At 47.5% G+C, this 15,801-nt stretch overlaps 1 protein-coding gene across 1 annotated transcript; it reads right to left on the bottom strand.

The window, feature by feature from the left end:
• Positions 1–8,489: 8,489 nt before the first annotated feature.
• Positions 8,490–15,175, bottom strand: LOC128120029 (retinol dehydrogenase 16). The gene is made up of 4 exons (XM_052753782.1): positions 14,863–15,175; positions 10,935–11,193; positions 9,566–9,729; positions 8,490–8,707 (listed from the first exon to the last, which is right to left on the bottom strand). Exons 1-4 carry the CDS (start codon positions 15,173–15,175, stop codon positions 8,490–8,492), a joined length of 954 nt encoding a protein of 317 aa, XP_052609742.1.
• Positions 15,176–15,801: the final 626 nt, after the last annotated feature.

Here is a 15,801-nt window from a genome sequence, read left to right as displayed (position 1 = left end):
GATCCATCCAGATCTCTGTGAGTTCAAAGCCACGCTGGAAACAGCCAGGCATGGTGGCACATGCCTTTAATCCCAGGAAGTGATGGCAGGAAGCAGAAAGGTATATAAGGTGTGAAAACCAGGAACTAAAGCTGGTTAAGATTTTAGGCTTTTAGCAGCAGTTCAGCTGAGATCCATTCGGGTGAGGACTCAGAGGCTTCCAGTCTGAGGAAACAGGATCAGCTGAGGAACTGGCGAGGTGAGGTTGGCTGTGACCTGCTCTATTTCTCTGACCTTTCAGCGTTCACCCCAATATCTAGCTCCCGAGTTTTTTTTTTAATAAGACCTTTTAAGATTTGTGTTACAAAACATAATCCGTCCTAGTTTTCTGCTTATTGCTGTGATAAACACCATGACTAAACGAAACTTGTGGAGGAAAGGGATTTCACAACTCAGAGTTGATGGTCGATCACGAAGGAACCTGGAGGCAGAAATGAAGCAGAGGCCATGGAGGAACGCTGCTTACTGCCTTGCTTCCCATGGCTGGCACAGCCTGCTTTCCACACCACCCAGCATCATCTGCCCAGGGATGACACTGCCTGCCGTGAGGTGGGCCCTCCCATATCAATCACTACTCAAGAAAATGCCCTACAGCCGTGGTTCTCAACTTTCCTAATGCTGCAACTCTTTAATACAGGTGTTCTTGTTGTGCTGACCCCAAACCATAAAATCTTTTTTTTTGCTACTTCATAGCTGTAGTTTTGCTACTGTTATAAATCATAATATAAATATGTGATATGCGGGATATCTAATATGTGACCCCTGTGAAGGGGTGGGCCAACCCCAACAGGGTCGTGACCCACAGGTTGAGAACCACTTTCTTACAGGCAATCTGATGGCTGTGTTTTTCTCAAGTGAGGTTCCTCCTCCCTGATAACTTGTGTTACGTTGATAAAAAAAAAAAAAAAAAGAAAGAAAAGAAAAAAAAAACTAATCAGGACATAAACAAAACTGGAAACAGAGGGAATGGGGTCTGGGAATGCCCGTGAAGGAAACTCCCACAACTACTGAAAGGGAACAGGAGGATGCCTTGGATAGCCCTTCCCCAGCTCTATTTAGCTTGACATGACGGTAGCCATCTTGACTTCTAACAACCAGGATTGCTTCTCATTGACCCCAGACAGTTTTCCCAGCCTAGTTTCCCAGCAAAATGGAACTCAACAAACTCCTCAAGCACTGTGTAGAGTTTTGCCATTGGTTCCTGCACCAGGCACCGGCCTGACTCTGCTTCCGGGGTCAAGTCCCTCTCAACTAGGCGGAAGTCACTTTCGTCTCTCTGACACCAGAACTGCTGGGATACAACTGTTCTTGTGGTTAAGGATGAAGGGTTTGTTCCGGCTCAGAATCTGAGGGTACGGCCCCTCATGACAGCTAAAGCATGAGTTGCCTGGCCAAATAACTTCTACATGAAGCAGAGAGAAATGAAGGTTGATGATACGCTTGCCCTCTCGTTTTTTATTCAGTTCAGGACTCCACCTACAGGGTGGCTGTGGCAGTTTGAATGTAATTGGCACCCATAATCCCATAGTCCCATCATCTCATATGGAGTGGCACTATTAGGAGGTGTGGCTTTGTTGGAGTGGGTGTGACCTTATTGGAGGAAGTGTGTCACCGTGAGGGCGGGCTTTGAGGTTTCATCTACTTAGGATACCGCCCAGTGTGTCAGTTAACTTCTTGTTGCCTCTGAGTTAAGCTGTAGGACATATGGCTGTTTTTCAAGCACCATGCCTACTTGCATGCCATGATCCCCTCCATGACCTGAACCTCTGAACTGTAAGGGAGCCACCACAATTAACTGTTTTCTTTATAAGAGTTGCAGTGGTCATGGAGTCTCTTCACAGAACCCTAACTAAGAAGGAAGTTGGCACCAGTAACAGGGTATTGTTCTGATAGGCCTGATTGTGTGTTTGTCTGGAGGAATTTGGACTTTGGTACTTTGGGTTTGGAAAGCAGTGGAATGCTTTAAGCACTGTTTAATGGGCCACACTAGTAGGAGCATGCAAGACAGAGGTGCTGAGAGTGATTTGAACTATGGGGGGCTCAGTTAAGGGTTTCAGAGAAGAATTCTAATGTGTTGCCTAGAGATCATTCTTGTGATATTTTGGTTAAGGAAGTGGCTGCCTTTTGCCATGGTCCAAAGAGTCCACCTGATGCTAAAGTGAAGAGTTTTGGATTAATTCTGTTGGCAGAAGAAATCTCAAAACAGCCAAGTATAGACTCTGTCGTGTGATTATTAACGTTAACTCTAATGAAGATACATAATGAAAGGAGCAAGCTGAGCAAGGCGAAATATCTGAGGAGAAAAAGGGCACCAGAAAGTGGAACGGAGCTAAATCCTCCATTCAAGGACATAGAAGGATTAAGAAATGGAAAAAAAAAAGAATGATGGCCTCTGGCCACCATGGCACATGCCTTTAATACTAGCACTCCCGAGGCCGAGGCAGGCAGAGGCAGGTAAATCTCTGTGAGTTCAAGCCCAGCCTAGTCTAAAGAGCAAGTTCTAGGACAACCAAGCTTAGGCACTGAAGGAAAGCATAACACATTAAGCTGGTGAAGATGTAATCAAACAAGGGGGTCATCTTCAAGCCCCAGGAAGCAGCAGAACTTGGCAGCTTTGGCCACGTGGTTCTGGCTTTAAAGTTAAGGATAGAAGAAAGGAGTTAATATTCTGTGGTTCTGGTTAGCTGGGGCTGAAGAGTCAGCTGTGATTAACAAGATACCAGGACTACTAAAGCAAAATTTTGTTTTGCTGGGATACTTGATGCTGGTCGTCTGGAGCTAAGAAATTAGCAGTGTTTAAGAAGAGACCAGCATCACTGAGGTGAAATCTTCTGGGAGGTGTTTCCTGGGAGTACATAGAAGTGTGTTCCAGAGGCGGCCAAGGTTATACATTGTGCTGGCAGCTGGCCTTGGTCATGTGTAAGCATCACCCAGGTGGTAGTGGTTTTGAAGGCACAAAGGGTCATGGAGAGCTGCTGAGACTTGACACTGTGAGAGGCCAGGAGAGGCCATTGGTGAAGGTGCAGCCTCACAGCAGTTGAAGGCCCAGGACTGCAGGGGTCATGCAGGGGAGTTGAGGTTTGGCACCGTAAGGAGATCCTGTGAGAGGCTATTGGTGGAAGTGCAGCCCAGCAGCAGCTGAAGACCCAGCAGTTTTGGAGATGCCAGTGCCATGGGATGACCGCCAGGAACAGCAGCAGTGGAGTGGAGCCAGCCGGAGCCTAGAAGACGAGGTGTGTGTGCTGCAGAGGGCAGAGCTGGGGAAGTGACCCCAGCCTGTGGTGTCATATTTTGTTTGTGTTCTGACAATAAAGCTTTCCTGGGGATCAAAGGACAGAGCTAGTCACTAGTTAACCACAGAGGGCAGACAGTGGTGGCACACACCTTTAAACCCAGCATTGGGAGAAGGAAGCAGGAAGTTCAGGAGTTCAAGGGCACGCTGGGACACATGACATTGAACCAGTCTAAATGAGAAACAGAGCCGGGCAGTGGTGGCTCAGGCCTTTGACGCCAGCACTTGTGAGGGTCATTCACAATGACCCTAGCACATGGGAGGCTCACGCCTTTAATCACAGCACTCGGGAGGTGGAGACGAGACAGGATCCCAGGCCCATTCATTCTGAGGATTCATAGATACAGGATCCCCCACCATTCATCTGAAACTCCGTAGAGGTAAGAAGTCTCTCTGGTGGCTGGCTGCTCTGCTTCTCTGATCTTTCAGCTTTCACCCTCAATATCTGACTCTGGGTTTTTATTGTTAAGACTTATCAGGATTCCTTGCCACACGCCCTTTGGAGAAGATCATGAATGGATCCCAGATATTTGACAGTTGAAATTTTCTAATTATCTAAAATGTTAGACATGCCAGAGTCATGGGATACCTTCTGAGGAGAGGTGCTAACAGGGATTGGAACCAGTCCCAGAGAAAGAAGTGGGTTGCAGTCAACAAAGCTGAACAGAGTTGGAGTCCTGAAGAACATTTGACATCAGTGTGGAGAAGCAGAGTTTGGAGTTTGCCCAGCTGGTTTTCGGTCTTGCTTTGGTCCAGTATTTCCTCACTGTGCTCCCTTCCCTAAGTTTTAAAGTGGTAATGTACATCCTATGCCATTATGTGTTGGAAGTATATGATCTGCTTTTTGATTTTGATTTTTTTACAGGTGATTACAGTTAACACCCAGGTGCTGGTCCTCATGCACTAAGACTTCCTTGTTCCCCAACATCAGGCTCGGGTGCCATCATTGTCCTTCCTGCTCTGGGCCTTTCTTGCACACACGTAGATTCCAGACTCCTCAGACACGCTCAGATAGGAAAGTCTCAGTTGAACAAGGACCACAGAGATGACAAGATAACTGAACTCCCCAGGCACCCAGAGCCTGAGTCACACCTGCTGGAAAGGTGTTAGTTCCCTGTACATCCTGGCAGGACAAATGGGAAGGGATTTCCCTTCAGGGGACTTAGGCAGGGCCAGAGTCTGAACCCCATACGACTGTCCATGGGGAGTTCTAGGATGGGGTACAGGATGCCACATCCCGCAGGGGTCACAATGAAGAGGGATCGGGGAGCTAAAGAAATGGGCAGAGACAGAACCCAGGCTTTCATGATTTAGATGAATGGGAGAGAAACCAGTGTCTGTGGCTGGGGAGATGACTCAGTAGTTAAGAACATTTACTGTAATTTCAGAGCACCCAATTCAGTTGCCGGCACCCACACTGCATGGCTCACAACCACCGTAAACCCTACTCCTAGCCTCTTTGGGGACCTGCACCCTCATGGCACACATACACACTAAATCATTTTTTTTTCTAAAGCACACTGGAGTCTAGGAAGAGCCGGCATCCCTGCTGGTTGGCTCTAGCACTTCAATCTCACCACAGGTCTTAGCTTGGAATCCATCACCATGAACGCCAAGGCATTCCTGTGAGGTCCATGCTCTCCATTGTAAGGGTGTACCTCCCCCATGTCCAGGTCTGAAAATAATGATGTTAGGATTTTGATGAGGATTGCATTGAAACTGTACACTGCTCTTGTAAAATGGTCTTTTTTACTATGTTAATCCTGCCAAACAATAAGTGTGAGAGATCTTTCCATCTTCTGAGGCTGGGCACTGGGAGAGACCAAGAGAGACCTTCCATCTTCTGAGGCTGGGCACTGGGAGAGACCAAGAGAGACCACTGGTGCAGCCTCAGCTGGCTGGAGACAGGAGGATAGTTGAGATTCTAGCCCTGGGGACTAAGACAGCAGCAGGAATGGAGTGGAGCAGGCCTGAGACATCAGACATGAGACAAACCGTGTGCACTGAGGATGGCAGAGCTGGAGACCTGGAGAGGTTCAAGGGTTTGGAGGCCAGAAGATCCTGAGTGAGCCCCAGATGTCAGACTTTGATCTACAGGATTGAGATCTGCTCTGCTGGAATTTCATTTTGATTACGTGTCATTGTTTTTGTACAGGGAGGTTCTTCCCCTTTGGAGCAAGAAAATATTTAATTGTTTTAATTTTTCAGAAACCCACAGTGACTAGACTTTGTATGTTTTAAAAAGACTGTGAACCGCTGGGCGGTGGTGGCGCATGCCTTTAATCCCAGCACTCGGGAGGCAGAGCCAGGCGGATCTCTGTGAGTTCGAGGCCAGCCTGGGCTACAGAGTGAGTTCCAGGAAAAGGCGCAAAGCTACACAGAGAAACCCTGTCTCAAAAAAAACAAAAACAAAAACAAACAAAAAAAAAAGACTGTGAACTTTTAAGGGGTTTGAATGTTTTAGAGAATGTGAGACATCAAAGTCACACTTTATGTTTAAATTGTGATATTTACATGAAATCTAAGAATAAACAACAAAAAGGGAAGGTTGTAGTCTAATACTGATATATTGTGTGTCACAATGTCAGTGGGTCAATTGTGCTGGATATTTTCATCAACCTGACACAGGCTAAGGACATCTGGGAAGAGGAACCAAACTGTGGAATCTCCTCATCCGATTGGTCTGCAGGTATGTCTTAGGGCTTTTCCTTTAATAGTGACGGCTGTGGGAGGGTCTGTCCCACAGCGGGAGGTGCCACCCTTGGGTATGTGGTCCTGAGGTGTGTGAAAAGCAAAGCTGAGCCTGCCATGGAGAGCAAACCAGTGAGAAGCGTCTGGCATGGTCTCTGTCTCAGTCTCCTTCCTCTAGACTCCAGCACTGAGTTCCTGCCTTGGCTTTCTTCAGTCATGGACTGTGCCCTGGAAGTATGAGTCATATAAGGCCTTTTCTCTCCAACTTGCTTTTGGTCAGTGTTGTATCACAGCAGCTGAGAAACCTCCCAGGGAGACCCGATCATCTTCCGGCCTCTCCTTCTGCTCCTCCTCCTCTAGCTGGTCCTGCTTTGGCTCCAGCTCCCCTTTCTTCTGCTATTTCTCCACCTTCCCCTTGTTTGTGGCTTTCCTGCTTCTGCTCCTCGATGTCCTCCTCCTTGTCCTGCTCCAGCAACAGCTGTCAGGACTTCCCTACGAATGCTCGTTGGGACAACAGAGAGCAAGGGATTCTCAAGGTTCTGAGTAGCCAAGGGGACCTCAAAACCCTAGAGTCAGTGGCCTGTACCCTACAAAGTGAACCCTGGGACTTCCTTAACAAAGGGAGCCTGAAGGTACATTTTCCTCCAGTGAACACGTGTCCCTCTGAGTAGACTCCTGTCTTCACCCAACAAAGAAGTCTGGAAGGAGGAGGAAATCAGGCTCCTCCAAGCGTGTAGCACATTGGATGTGAACCACTTTACAGGACACTTGCTTCTAATTACACTTTGCTCAGTCACATCATGAAGCCCTTGAGCCATTACCCATGCTTAGAGCCAAAGATCTGTCCTAGATGCTGGCCCTGCCCCTTCCCCTAGTGGAGCCCAGCATAGGGGGCAACAACTTGTACATTTACACTTCCCTGATGCTCCAGAAAGAACTTCTCAGATGGGTCCAAACCTCCTGATCAGCTTCCTCACAGCCTATACAGTAGAGAAATGCCATTGGTTTTTCTAAAAGGTGGTGTGTGTGTGTGTGTGTGTGTGTGTGTGTGTGTGTGTGTGTGTGTGTGTGTCCATGTGGCTGTAGAGAAAGTGTGAATCCATGAGGCTTCAGATTCAGGCCTGCCTTCCACTCACAAAGATTCTCCTGTTCAACTTTGCAGAATGCTAACATTGCAGGAGTGACCCACCATGCACTGGTCTTGTTCTCTTTGCAAGGAGATCATGGGCTGACTTGAATGAATCACACAGGAGCATTTGGAGACTCTTAGCTCCTTTACATCTTGGACACCCTGTTCTTTCACTGTTCTGATGCTGTGAGTTTTATGATGAAGTGCTTGAACCTTTACATGCTATTCTATTATCACGTGTAATATTAGTGTTTATAAGTATAAATCAAATATAAAATAACAGCATGGCTTGGTGGCACGCCCTTCTATTCCCAGCATAGAGACATAGTAGGGAAGAAGAAGGCCTTGAGTGGGTGAAGTCCTGAGTGAGTGTGTCCTGGTGACCTGGGCACCAGCCTGACAAGGACCAAGGCCTCAGACCCATGACAAATTGGCAAAGCCTTTCCCTATATGGGTCAGGCTCAGAATTGGCAAAGCCTTCTTCCTCTGGTACAAGTTTGGGTGTTTATGGATGGTGGATCAGTCTGGAAAGAAGTAGCAATTGCAGCTTCCTGGGTGTTTACAGCCTGAGACTGCTGCCTTCAGTCCTCCTGCAGAGACTAGCCAGCCCCTTCCCCTTTGCTGTCCATAACAGACATGCTGGGGGTTCAGGTTGAAGTGGAAGTAGCTGAGGATCCATCAGAGCACACGCAGACCACTGGATGCCAGCATTTCTGTACATGTGTCTGTGTGTCTGTCCTTTCTACATTCCCTCACTGACCCCTGTGAGGTCTTCAGAACTAAGTAAGATGTGCAATAGCAAGGCTAGAGCTTCAGAAGGACATGATGCACCTGTGTGACACTGTGAGATCTTGCTCAAACTAACTAATTAAGTAAAAATTAAATGAAGAGTTTAGCCATAGGTCAGCTGGTAGAGCAGCTGCTTCTCATCTAGAGGACACAATCTTTGCTCCCAGCTCAAGACTGCCAGGAACTCCAGTTCCAGAGGATGCAATGACCTGGACCCCATGGTTCCTCCTACACACATGGAATACAGGTATACATGCATGCAGATAAATAAAAAACAATTCTGTAAAAATAAAATAAGTAAAATAGATGACCCTGAGACATAGAAGATCACTTTCTATTTTCACCCAAAATGGGAATCATTGTTTAAAAATAGCAGTTTCTAGAGTGGAGCTATGACCATCATGTTCATACCGAGGGAAGAATATCAGATACCTATGGATGTCTCTGCCAATGACAAGTGTGTACTGATCCCAGGAATCTTCTCCTCCTGAGGATCTGCTCCCTCACACTACACTCACATACCCCCAACTGCAGAAACAGATGTAGGCTTCACAGAGCTTTGTCAGGCTTTATGGATGTCCAGTAGACCATGGCATCCGCAAGGAAGGTGGGCAGGTAGCTCATGGGGAGGTAGAAGAGCTTGGCATCCCAACCAGCTGAGTATCGAGTGCGAGGGTGACAGGAAGTCAGCGCGTGCTCCATGCAGTCTGTCACCAAGGAGAGGTCCTCACTGCACTTTTGGTCCAATGACTTTAGCATTGACAGATCTGTGCAGAATGAGAAGTGATTCAGCTGGTGTTGACCTGTACCTCTCCCGATCTAGACCAAGTTAGAGGAAAGTTTCTCTAGACCCCAGGATCCCACATCAGAAGCCATGGCCAAGCCTAGCCTGTCCCAGGTCCTCAGGGGGGCCACAACCCAGCTTCAAGGAAGAACCGGGCACACTGGGCATCTTTGTCTCAGCTCATGGAAAGTTGTAACTAGAGTTTTCCTGCCTGGCCCACAGTCAGGACAAATCTCTGTCACCCGCCAGTCCCATAGTCGCTCAGACCCAACCAAGTAAACACAGAGACTTATATTGGTTACAAACTGTATGGCCGTGGCAGGCTTCTTGCTAACTGCTCTTATAGCTTAAATTAATCCATTTCCATTAATCTATACCTTGCCACATGGCTTGTGCCTTACCGGCATCTTCGCATGCTGTTTGTCATCGTGGCGGCTGGCAGTGTCTCTCCGACTCAGCCTTCCACTTCCCAGCTCTATTCTCCTCCTTGTCCCGCCTATACTTCCTGCCTGGCCACGGGCCAATCAGTGATTTATTTATTGACCAATCAGCAACACATTTGACATACAGACCATCCCACAGCAGAAAGTGCTGTCTCACTCCTCCTCCTCCCGTCCCTGACCTCACTCACAGCTTCATGATGATGAGAGGCTCAGATGGAACAGAGCACCATCTTCTCAAAGTCAAGACTCTTTTTCTTGGGATACACACCCACCCCCAAAGAATTGGATATAAATGCTCTGTCTTTAAATAGAAAGATCCTGGGGTGACTACTAGCAGAATGAACAGGAGACTAAGGATTCAGGACTAGACTTGGCTTTGATCCGCTCAGCTCACTTACATGATGCCAGGAAGTTCTCGCCATAGATCTCTTTGACCTCTGAGCTGGCCTGGTCCCACACCATCTTTATATTTGATGATAGCTTGTCACTACTGGTTATATCAGTCTTGAAGAAACCGGGCTCTATAACAGCCACCTTCACCCCAAAATAGGAGAGCTCCCTCCTGCAAGACAGACAGACATCAAGAACTTCAGATGATTTTCTGTAAAAGAACTCACAATAAGAGTACAGTGACATGCCAACATGAGCCTGTGGTGAGGAGAGGTCGCAGTTGTGGATCTGGGTTGTGCAGCAACAGATGGGGATGAAGCTGTGGTGAGGGCATTGCCTCTGTGCTTTGGAATGTCACACTAAGTGTTTGGTGTGTGTAGCTCACTGGCCTAAAACTAGGCCTTCTATGACACCAATAAGACCTCTCTCCATGTACTGCAGATGCAAAGGGTCACCATCTTGCCCGAGTCACCTCCACCTCACTCCCAAGTCTCAGGCCACCCCACTGTCCCAGGAAGCACTCAGGACATCTCTCACTTTGTTCTTGCAGGTGTCTTCAGAGAGCAAGGCCCTGCCTGCCACTTCCTCACATTCACAGCCTCCCTGTTCCCTCCAGCAGGGATGTACCTGCCACAAATGGCTCCCCTGATTCAATCCACTGAAGTGTTGTATTGCCAACAGCATGATAAATACTGTCCACTGCCCTCAGGCTCTCCACAAGTCTACCTCAGCCCTCCTGCTGACCATCCTCCTTCCATATCTGGCCTGTCCTTTTCCCAAGGAGAATCCACCTACACATAGAGTTTCCAGATTTCCATCATCAACCTTTGCTCTGCTGCAGCCCAATCCTGCTACAGGACCCTGACAAACAGATGACAACCATGGTCAGCACAGCCAACGGGGCCATGGCCATCCAAGGGAAGGGCACAGTTCCTCTCCGTCCTCTCTCTCACTCTCTCGGTTGTAATGGTCTTTAGGTCCAGTGCAAAACATTTCTATTTGCTGGAATGTGTTGGTTTTGGACTCCTCAGGGGTCTGATACCTTTCTGTCCATTTGAATGAGATGTTCAGCCCAACTCGAAAACATCACGGAGCTAAGGGGCTGGATCCTTGACTCAAAGACCCAGTTCTATCACAGTAATGTCCCTCTGTGCCCTCCCTCCTCTGCGGCAGCACATGATGAACTGAACTCAGGGCTCAGTCCTGCCTGCCCTCTACTAGAGACGTGATAATGTGCCTCCAGATAAAGAACTCCAGGACAGAGAGGTAAAGAGCCCAAAAAGTAGAGTGTCCTCTCCATGATGGGTTCCTAATGGCTTTGATTAAATAAATCCCCTGCCAATGCTTCCCTCAGGTACCCACATCCCTGTGCAATACCTGAGGGAGTCCGAGAAGGCCTCTACACCATGCTTGGAGATGCAGTAACCACCACCAAAGAAAGACACTCGACCCACGATGCTGGAGACGTTGACCACACGGCCTCTTGCTTTCCTCACTAAGGGCAGCATGCTCAGGGTCACCTCGATCATGCCCAACAGGTTCACATCCAGTACCGTTGCAAAGTCCTTCTTGGTCAGCCACTCATTGGGACCCGAGGGGGTGGAGATGCCAGCGTTGTTGACCAGGCCCCAGAGTCCTGGGGACAGTGGAAATAGAGAGAGTCACACAGAACAGGTATAGTTATGGGTGAAATGCATATTCAACAAGGTAAGACCACTTAGACATGTGTGTACTGGACAGTAGATGCAATGAGGAACAGCATGGCATCACCAGGGCTGAGCACCCATCCCAGAGGTCTAGGCTCACAGCATGGACACCTCCCTCCTTTAAGTCTTCATGGCCCAGATCCCTGCCTGGGAAGAAACTTCTCACTTGCTAGCTTTAAGAATGGATGTTGAAGATATAATGTGCCTATGTTTACCTAGAGACCATGAAACTATGATTGTGTTTTACAAATTATTCCCATCCTTGAAGATGTTTTATTCTTTTACTTGTGGAGGTTTGGATAGGAATGTGACCCTCAGGCTCATAGATTTGAAAGCTTGGTTATTGAAGAAAAGCACTACATGAGAAGGATTAGGGGGTTTGGCCTTGTTGGAGTGGGTGTGGCCTCACTGGAGGAAGTGTGCCATTGGGGATAGGCCCTGGGGTTTCAAAAGCTCCAGCCAGACCAGAGTCTCACTCTTCCTGCTGTCTGGAAGGATACATGTAGAACTGATCTGGATGTTGAACTCCCAGCTCCTTCTCCTGCACCATGTCTGCCTGTGTGTCCCCAGGCTTCACACCATGCTGATAATGGACTAAACCTCTGTAACTAGAAGCAAGCACCAGTTAGATGCTTTCCTCTATAAGAACTGCCACGGTCGTGGTGTCCCTCCAAAGGAATAGAACACTGACCAAGACACACTGCTGCCTTTTTGTTCCAGTGGCAAAAGAAGACAGTTACAAGGAAGGATTAGTGAGAGAGGCAACAGGGCAAAGCACAAAGGAGAAAAGCAAGAAAAGACTAAATTAATGTCTGGGTGGAAGTAGTTGAGAAACAAATGGCTGTAGAATTGATTGAGCAAAGAGTTTGGAAAACAGTGCTCTGTTGATGGCTGTGATGAAGCCGGTCTTGCAGCTCTTCTCAGAGGCTTGCAAAACCCAGGGACAGGATGAAGGAGGTGACAATGCTTGCTGATCACCAACAGCACTGAGGCTCCACCCCCGACCTCAGAAAATGGCGCCCTTTCTTGCCCCTCATGTACAGGCTCCCCTTCCTCATCCTCTTTGGTCTTTAAGTCCTGGATCCCCAAGTACCCACTCAGGAAGGCTTACAATTAACGCCATATCCACACTGTCCATTTCTGTGCAAGGTGCATTGGAGAGTGGTTGATTGACATTAAGCATGGCATTTGTTCATTTCAAAAAATTGCTCAGTAAGTCATATGGATCCTTGGCTCAAAAGCATGTGTTGCCCCTCTGGAATTCCATATTCTAATATCAAGTTTTTTGTCTTGTTTTGTTTTGAGAAGCCACATGGAAATCTACTTCTATAGAAACTTCCTAAAATACATACATATGTGAAAGGAATTTAAATGGAGTCACCATAGGATGGGGAGATGATCTCTGACCTAGACATCTTATGCCACCAAATATAACCTCCAGTGCCAGTAATGGGTTACATCCCGTTGAGTCATTGGTCAAAAGGTCTCCATGGAGTCGCACTCCCAACCCCCATCACAGGCTATTGCCAAGGCTACTCATTGTTCTCCACAACCTCATAGTAAGGACATGTTGCTGAAGATGATAGTTATTTATGTCATCGAGCAGGGAGAGGTTGAGCAGGTGTCCAACTAACAGCTTCACCCCTACTGATAAACAATCAAGGTGCTAGAAGACCCTCTGTACACTCCCAGAGGAGAAAGGCAATCACCAGGATCACCCAGCTACAAACCCTGTGACCTACACCTGTGATCTGCCTGTAAGATCTACTGCGCAGTAGAGGCACAAATGACCTGGGAGTAACTAGCACTTTCTGATTAGATTGAAGGTCACTCTATGAGATGGAGCCCATACCTGACTCTGTGTAGGAGTCAGAAACGTCAGACCAGATAGGTCATGGGCCTTGGGAAAACCAAAGAATATTATTCTGCTCAAGGAATATACTGTAAAATGTCTCTTAATACATATCACTACACTCATGACCAGTACCTTGCACAACACTCATCAGAAAACATTGGTCTTGCAATAGATGAGAGTGAACACAGAGTCACACGAATGGACAATGTGCAGAGAGTGAGAGACTTTGGAACACTCAGTCCTAAAAGGAAATCTTCATCAAAGCCCTCCCCTCAAGGCTCAGGGGTCTTTGAAGATGAGGATATGGAAAGACTGAAGAGCCAGAGGTGATGGAAGACTCCAATTATCTGTCTTCTGGACTCAACAGGATGAGGCACACATGAACTCACAGGGGTTATGGCGGCACACGTAAGACCTGCTCGGGTTCCAGACGGTGACCCAGCACTGAGAAGGGGAAGTGGACACATGGTCTAATCTCTAACCAAGAAGCTATTTGTAAGTGATACCTGCTGGTAAAGGGAGTAACAGTTTTCTGCACTATAGTGACATTGGAGCTTCATGCCGGGTAGTTGGCTAACACAAAATGAACTCCATGTATTATTTTTTGGAAGTGGGAGAGGGGGTCATGATGTTTTGTTCTACAATTTTTTTTCTTCTTTGTTTTCTGTTCATTTGTTTTGACTTTCATTTTGGGTTTTTATTTTGTTTTTGTTTTAATTTTGATTAGGGAGAGAGACAGAACCTAATATGGACTTGGGTGAGTAGGAATGTAGGAGTATTGGGGAAAAGATGACATGATGAAGATATATTGTATGGAAAAAGTTTGGCCGGATGTGTGTGCAGTGACACTCACCTTCAATCCAGGCACTTAGGAGACTGCAGAGGCAGGTGGATCTCTGAGTCTGAGGACAGCCTGGTCTACAAATTGAGTTCTAGGATATTCATGGCTACACAGAGAAATCTAGTCTGCAAAGTTAAAAAAACATTATCACTCAAAGAAATGTTGAGGTGGTAAAAATTGTTCACCTTTTTTTAAGTGAAAAGAAAGCATTTATTTTAATGCATACAGATTAAAATGTTAATAGTTTTTTATCCACTGGGTGCTGAATTACAGCTTAATTGTTGTGGCTTTACATGTTCCACTGTTTTGAACAATCACCATGTTTTCAACTTATTCTTAGATTTCTTATAAACCAAGGTTGCTCTTCTGGCCCATTAGTTAACACTACCAGCTTGATGAAAGAAGAGTTACCCTTCCCGGTATCTTACATTCCCAAGTCAGTCCTTAAGCAGTCATGGCCTGCTCTGCACACAGGAACCATCTTGTCTCCCTCCATAGAGGATGGCAGGTGACAAGTAGATCCACTCCAGCACGGCCCCAGATACCCTGCACACACAGCCCAGGGCCGAGTCCATCCTCTCCTCCGGAAAGGGACCCTGCTCTAAGCTGGCACCCAGCATCCAGCAGTCTAAGTCTTCTGCATAGAAGAGATGACAGAGCACAGACAGGAAGGTGATGAGGTGAATCCTCCCCAGGGCACCTTCTTACCAAGACCAGAGAGCTTGGGAGACAGCAGATAAGGACTGGAGAGAAACATCAGGTGATGTTCAGGGGAAGGGCAGGAGGCTGCTGGTACTTCAAGTCCCCCAACCCCCTTCAGGAATCTTTCCAGGGAGTGAGAATGGGAGACCCCTTCACACAGAGACACAAACCAACAGACACACACAGGAGTCTCAGTGGTACCTCTGTTCCCAACACGCTCCTTCACCCACTGAGTGGCTGCCACAATACTCTCTGTCTTGGTGACATCGAGGGTCACCGTCTCCAGCCTGTCTGATGTCTTCCTCCTCAGCTCCTCAGCTCCATTTTCCGTCAGACATGCAGCCAGCACCCTCATGCCTCTCCTGTCCAGCTGTCTGGCCAGCAGGTTCCCAAAGCCGGAGTCACAGCCTGTGATGAAGACATGCTTGTCTTGGAGATGGCTCACCACCTTCCTCTCCCTGAACAAGCGCAGGAGGTTCCACAGACCCAGCAGAGCCACCAGGTAGAGCCACATGGCTTGGAAGAATAGGCTCATACACTCTGTGCTGAAGTGAGCCTGGACTCCATTCACAGAGGACAAGTAGACACGGAGGACTCAGGATCCATGAAGGAATTCAGGCTTCTAGCAGGGAGTCCACATGCCGTTCCCTGTCCTCTGCCTGTCTTAATATTTATTCGTGCCTCACTTCTATGATCTTCCACCTGTTTGCTCAGCTGATCTATAATGGACTTTAGTATTTCCCTACTTGCCATCATAGATTGCTGGCTTAATTTCCCAGCAAGCCTCACTCACAAACTCTAGAGCAGTGTATGGAGCTCTACATCTGGTTCCTGGCTCTAGAGTTGTGCCCAACTGACTCTCTGACTTCAGCTCAAAATAAAACAGGCACCTTCCACTAGAGACGAAACCATGTTTGCCTTACCCATTTCTTCCACCACTTACCGGCCTCGTTGCTCTCTTGTGTCAGCAAGTCCCTACAACACTAAACCTTTTTTTTTTTTCTGGGACAAGAAACCAGAGTCTGGGAAGAGCCATGCTTCCTGCTGGTCATCTCTAGGCACTTCAGTCTTAACACAGATGTTAACTTGGAATCTGCCACCATGCACTCCAAGGCGTCCCTGTGATGTCCATTCTCTCCA

Source organism: Peromyscus californicus, unplaced genomic scaffold, assembly GCF_007827085.1.
Source record: "Peromyscus californicus insignis strain IS unplaced genomic scaffold, ASM782708v3 Scaffold_24__1_contigs__length_46423439, whole genome shotgun sequence".
Taxonomy (NCBI): Eukaryota; Metazoa; Chordata; class Mammalia; order Rodentia; family Cricetidae; genus Peromyscus; species Peromyscus californicus.
This window is presented reverse-complemented; position numbering and strand designations above follow the sequence as displayed.

Bases quoted from the DNA above. Each gene is read 5' to 3' on its own strand.
- LOC128120029 (XM_052753782.1), bottom strand. From the start codon at position 15,175: ATGTGGCTCTACCTGGTGGCTCTGCTGGGTCTGTGGAACCTCCTGCGC. The intron at 11,194-14,862 runs GTACCACTGAGA...CACTGTCCCCAG, and splicing joins GGAGCGTGTTGGGAACAGAG to GACTCTGGGGCCTGGTCAAC. The intron at 8,708-9,565 runs GTAAGTGAGCTG...CATTCTGCACAG, and splicing joins CGAGAACTTCCTGGCATCAT to ATCTGTCAATGCTAAAGTCA.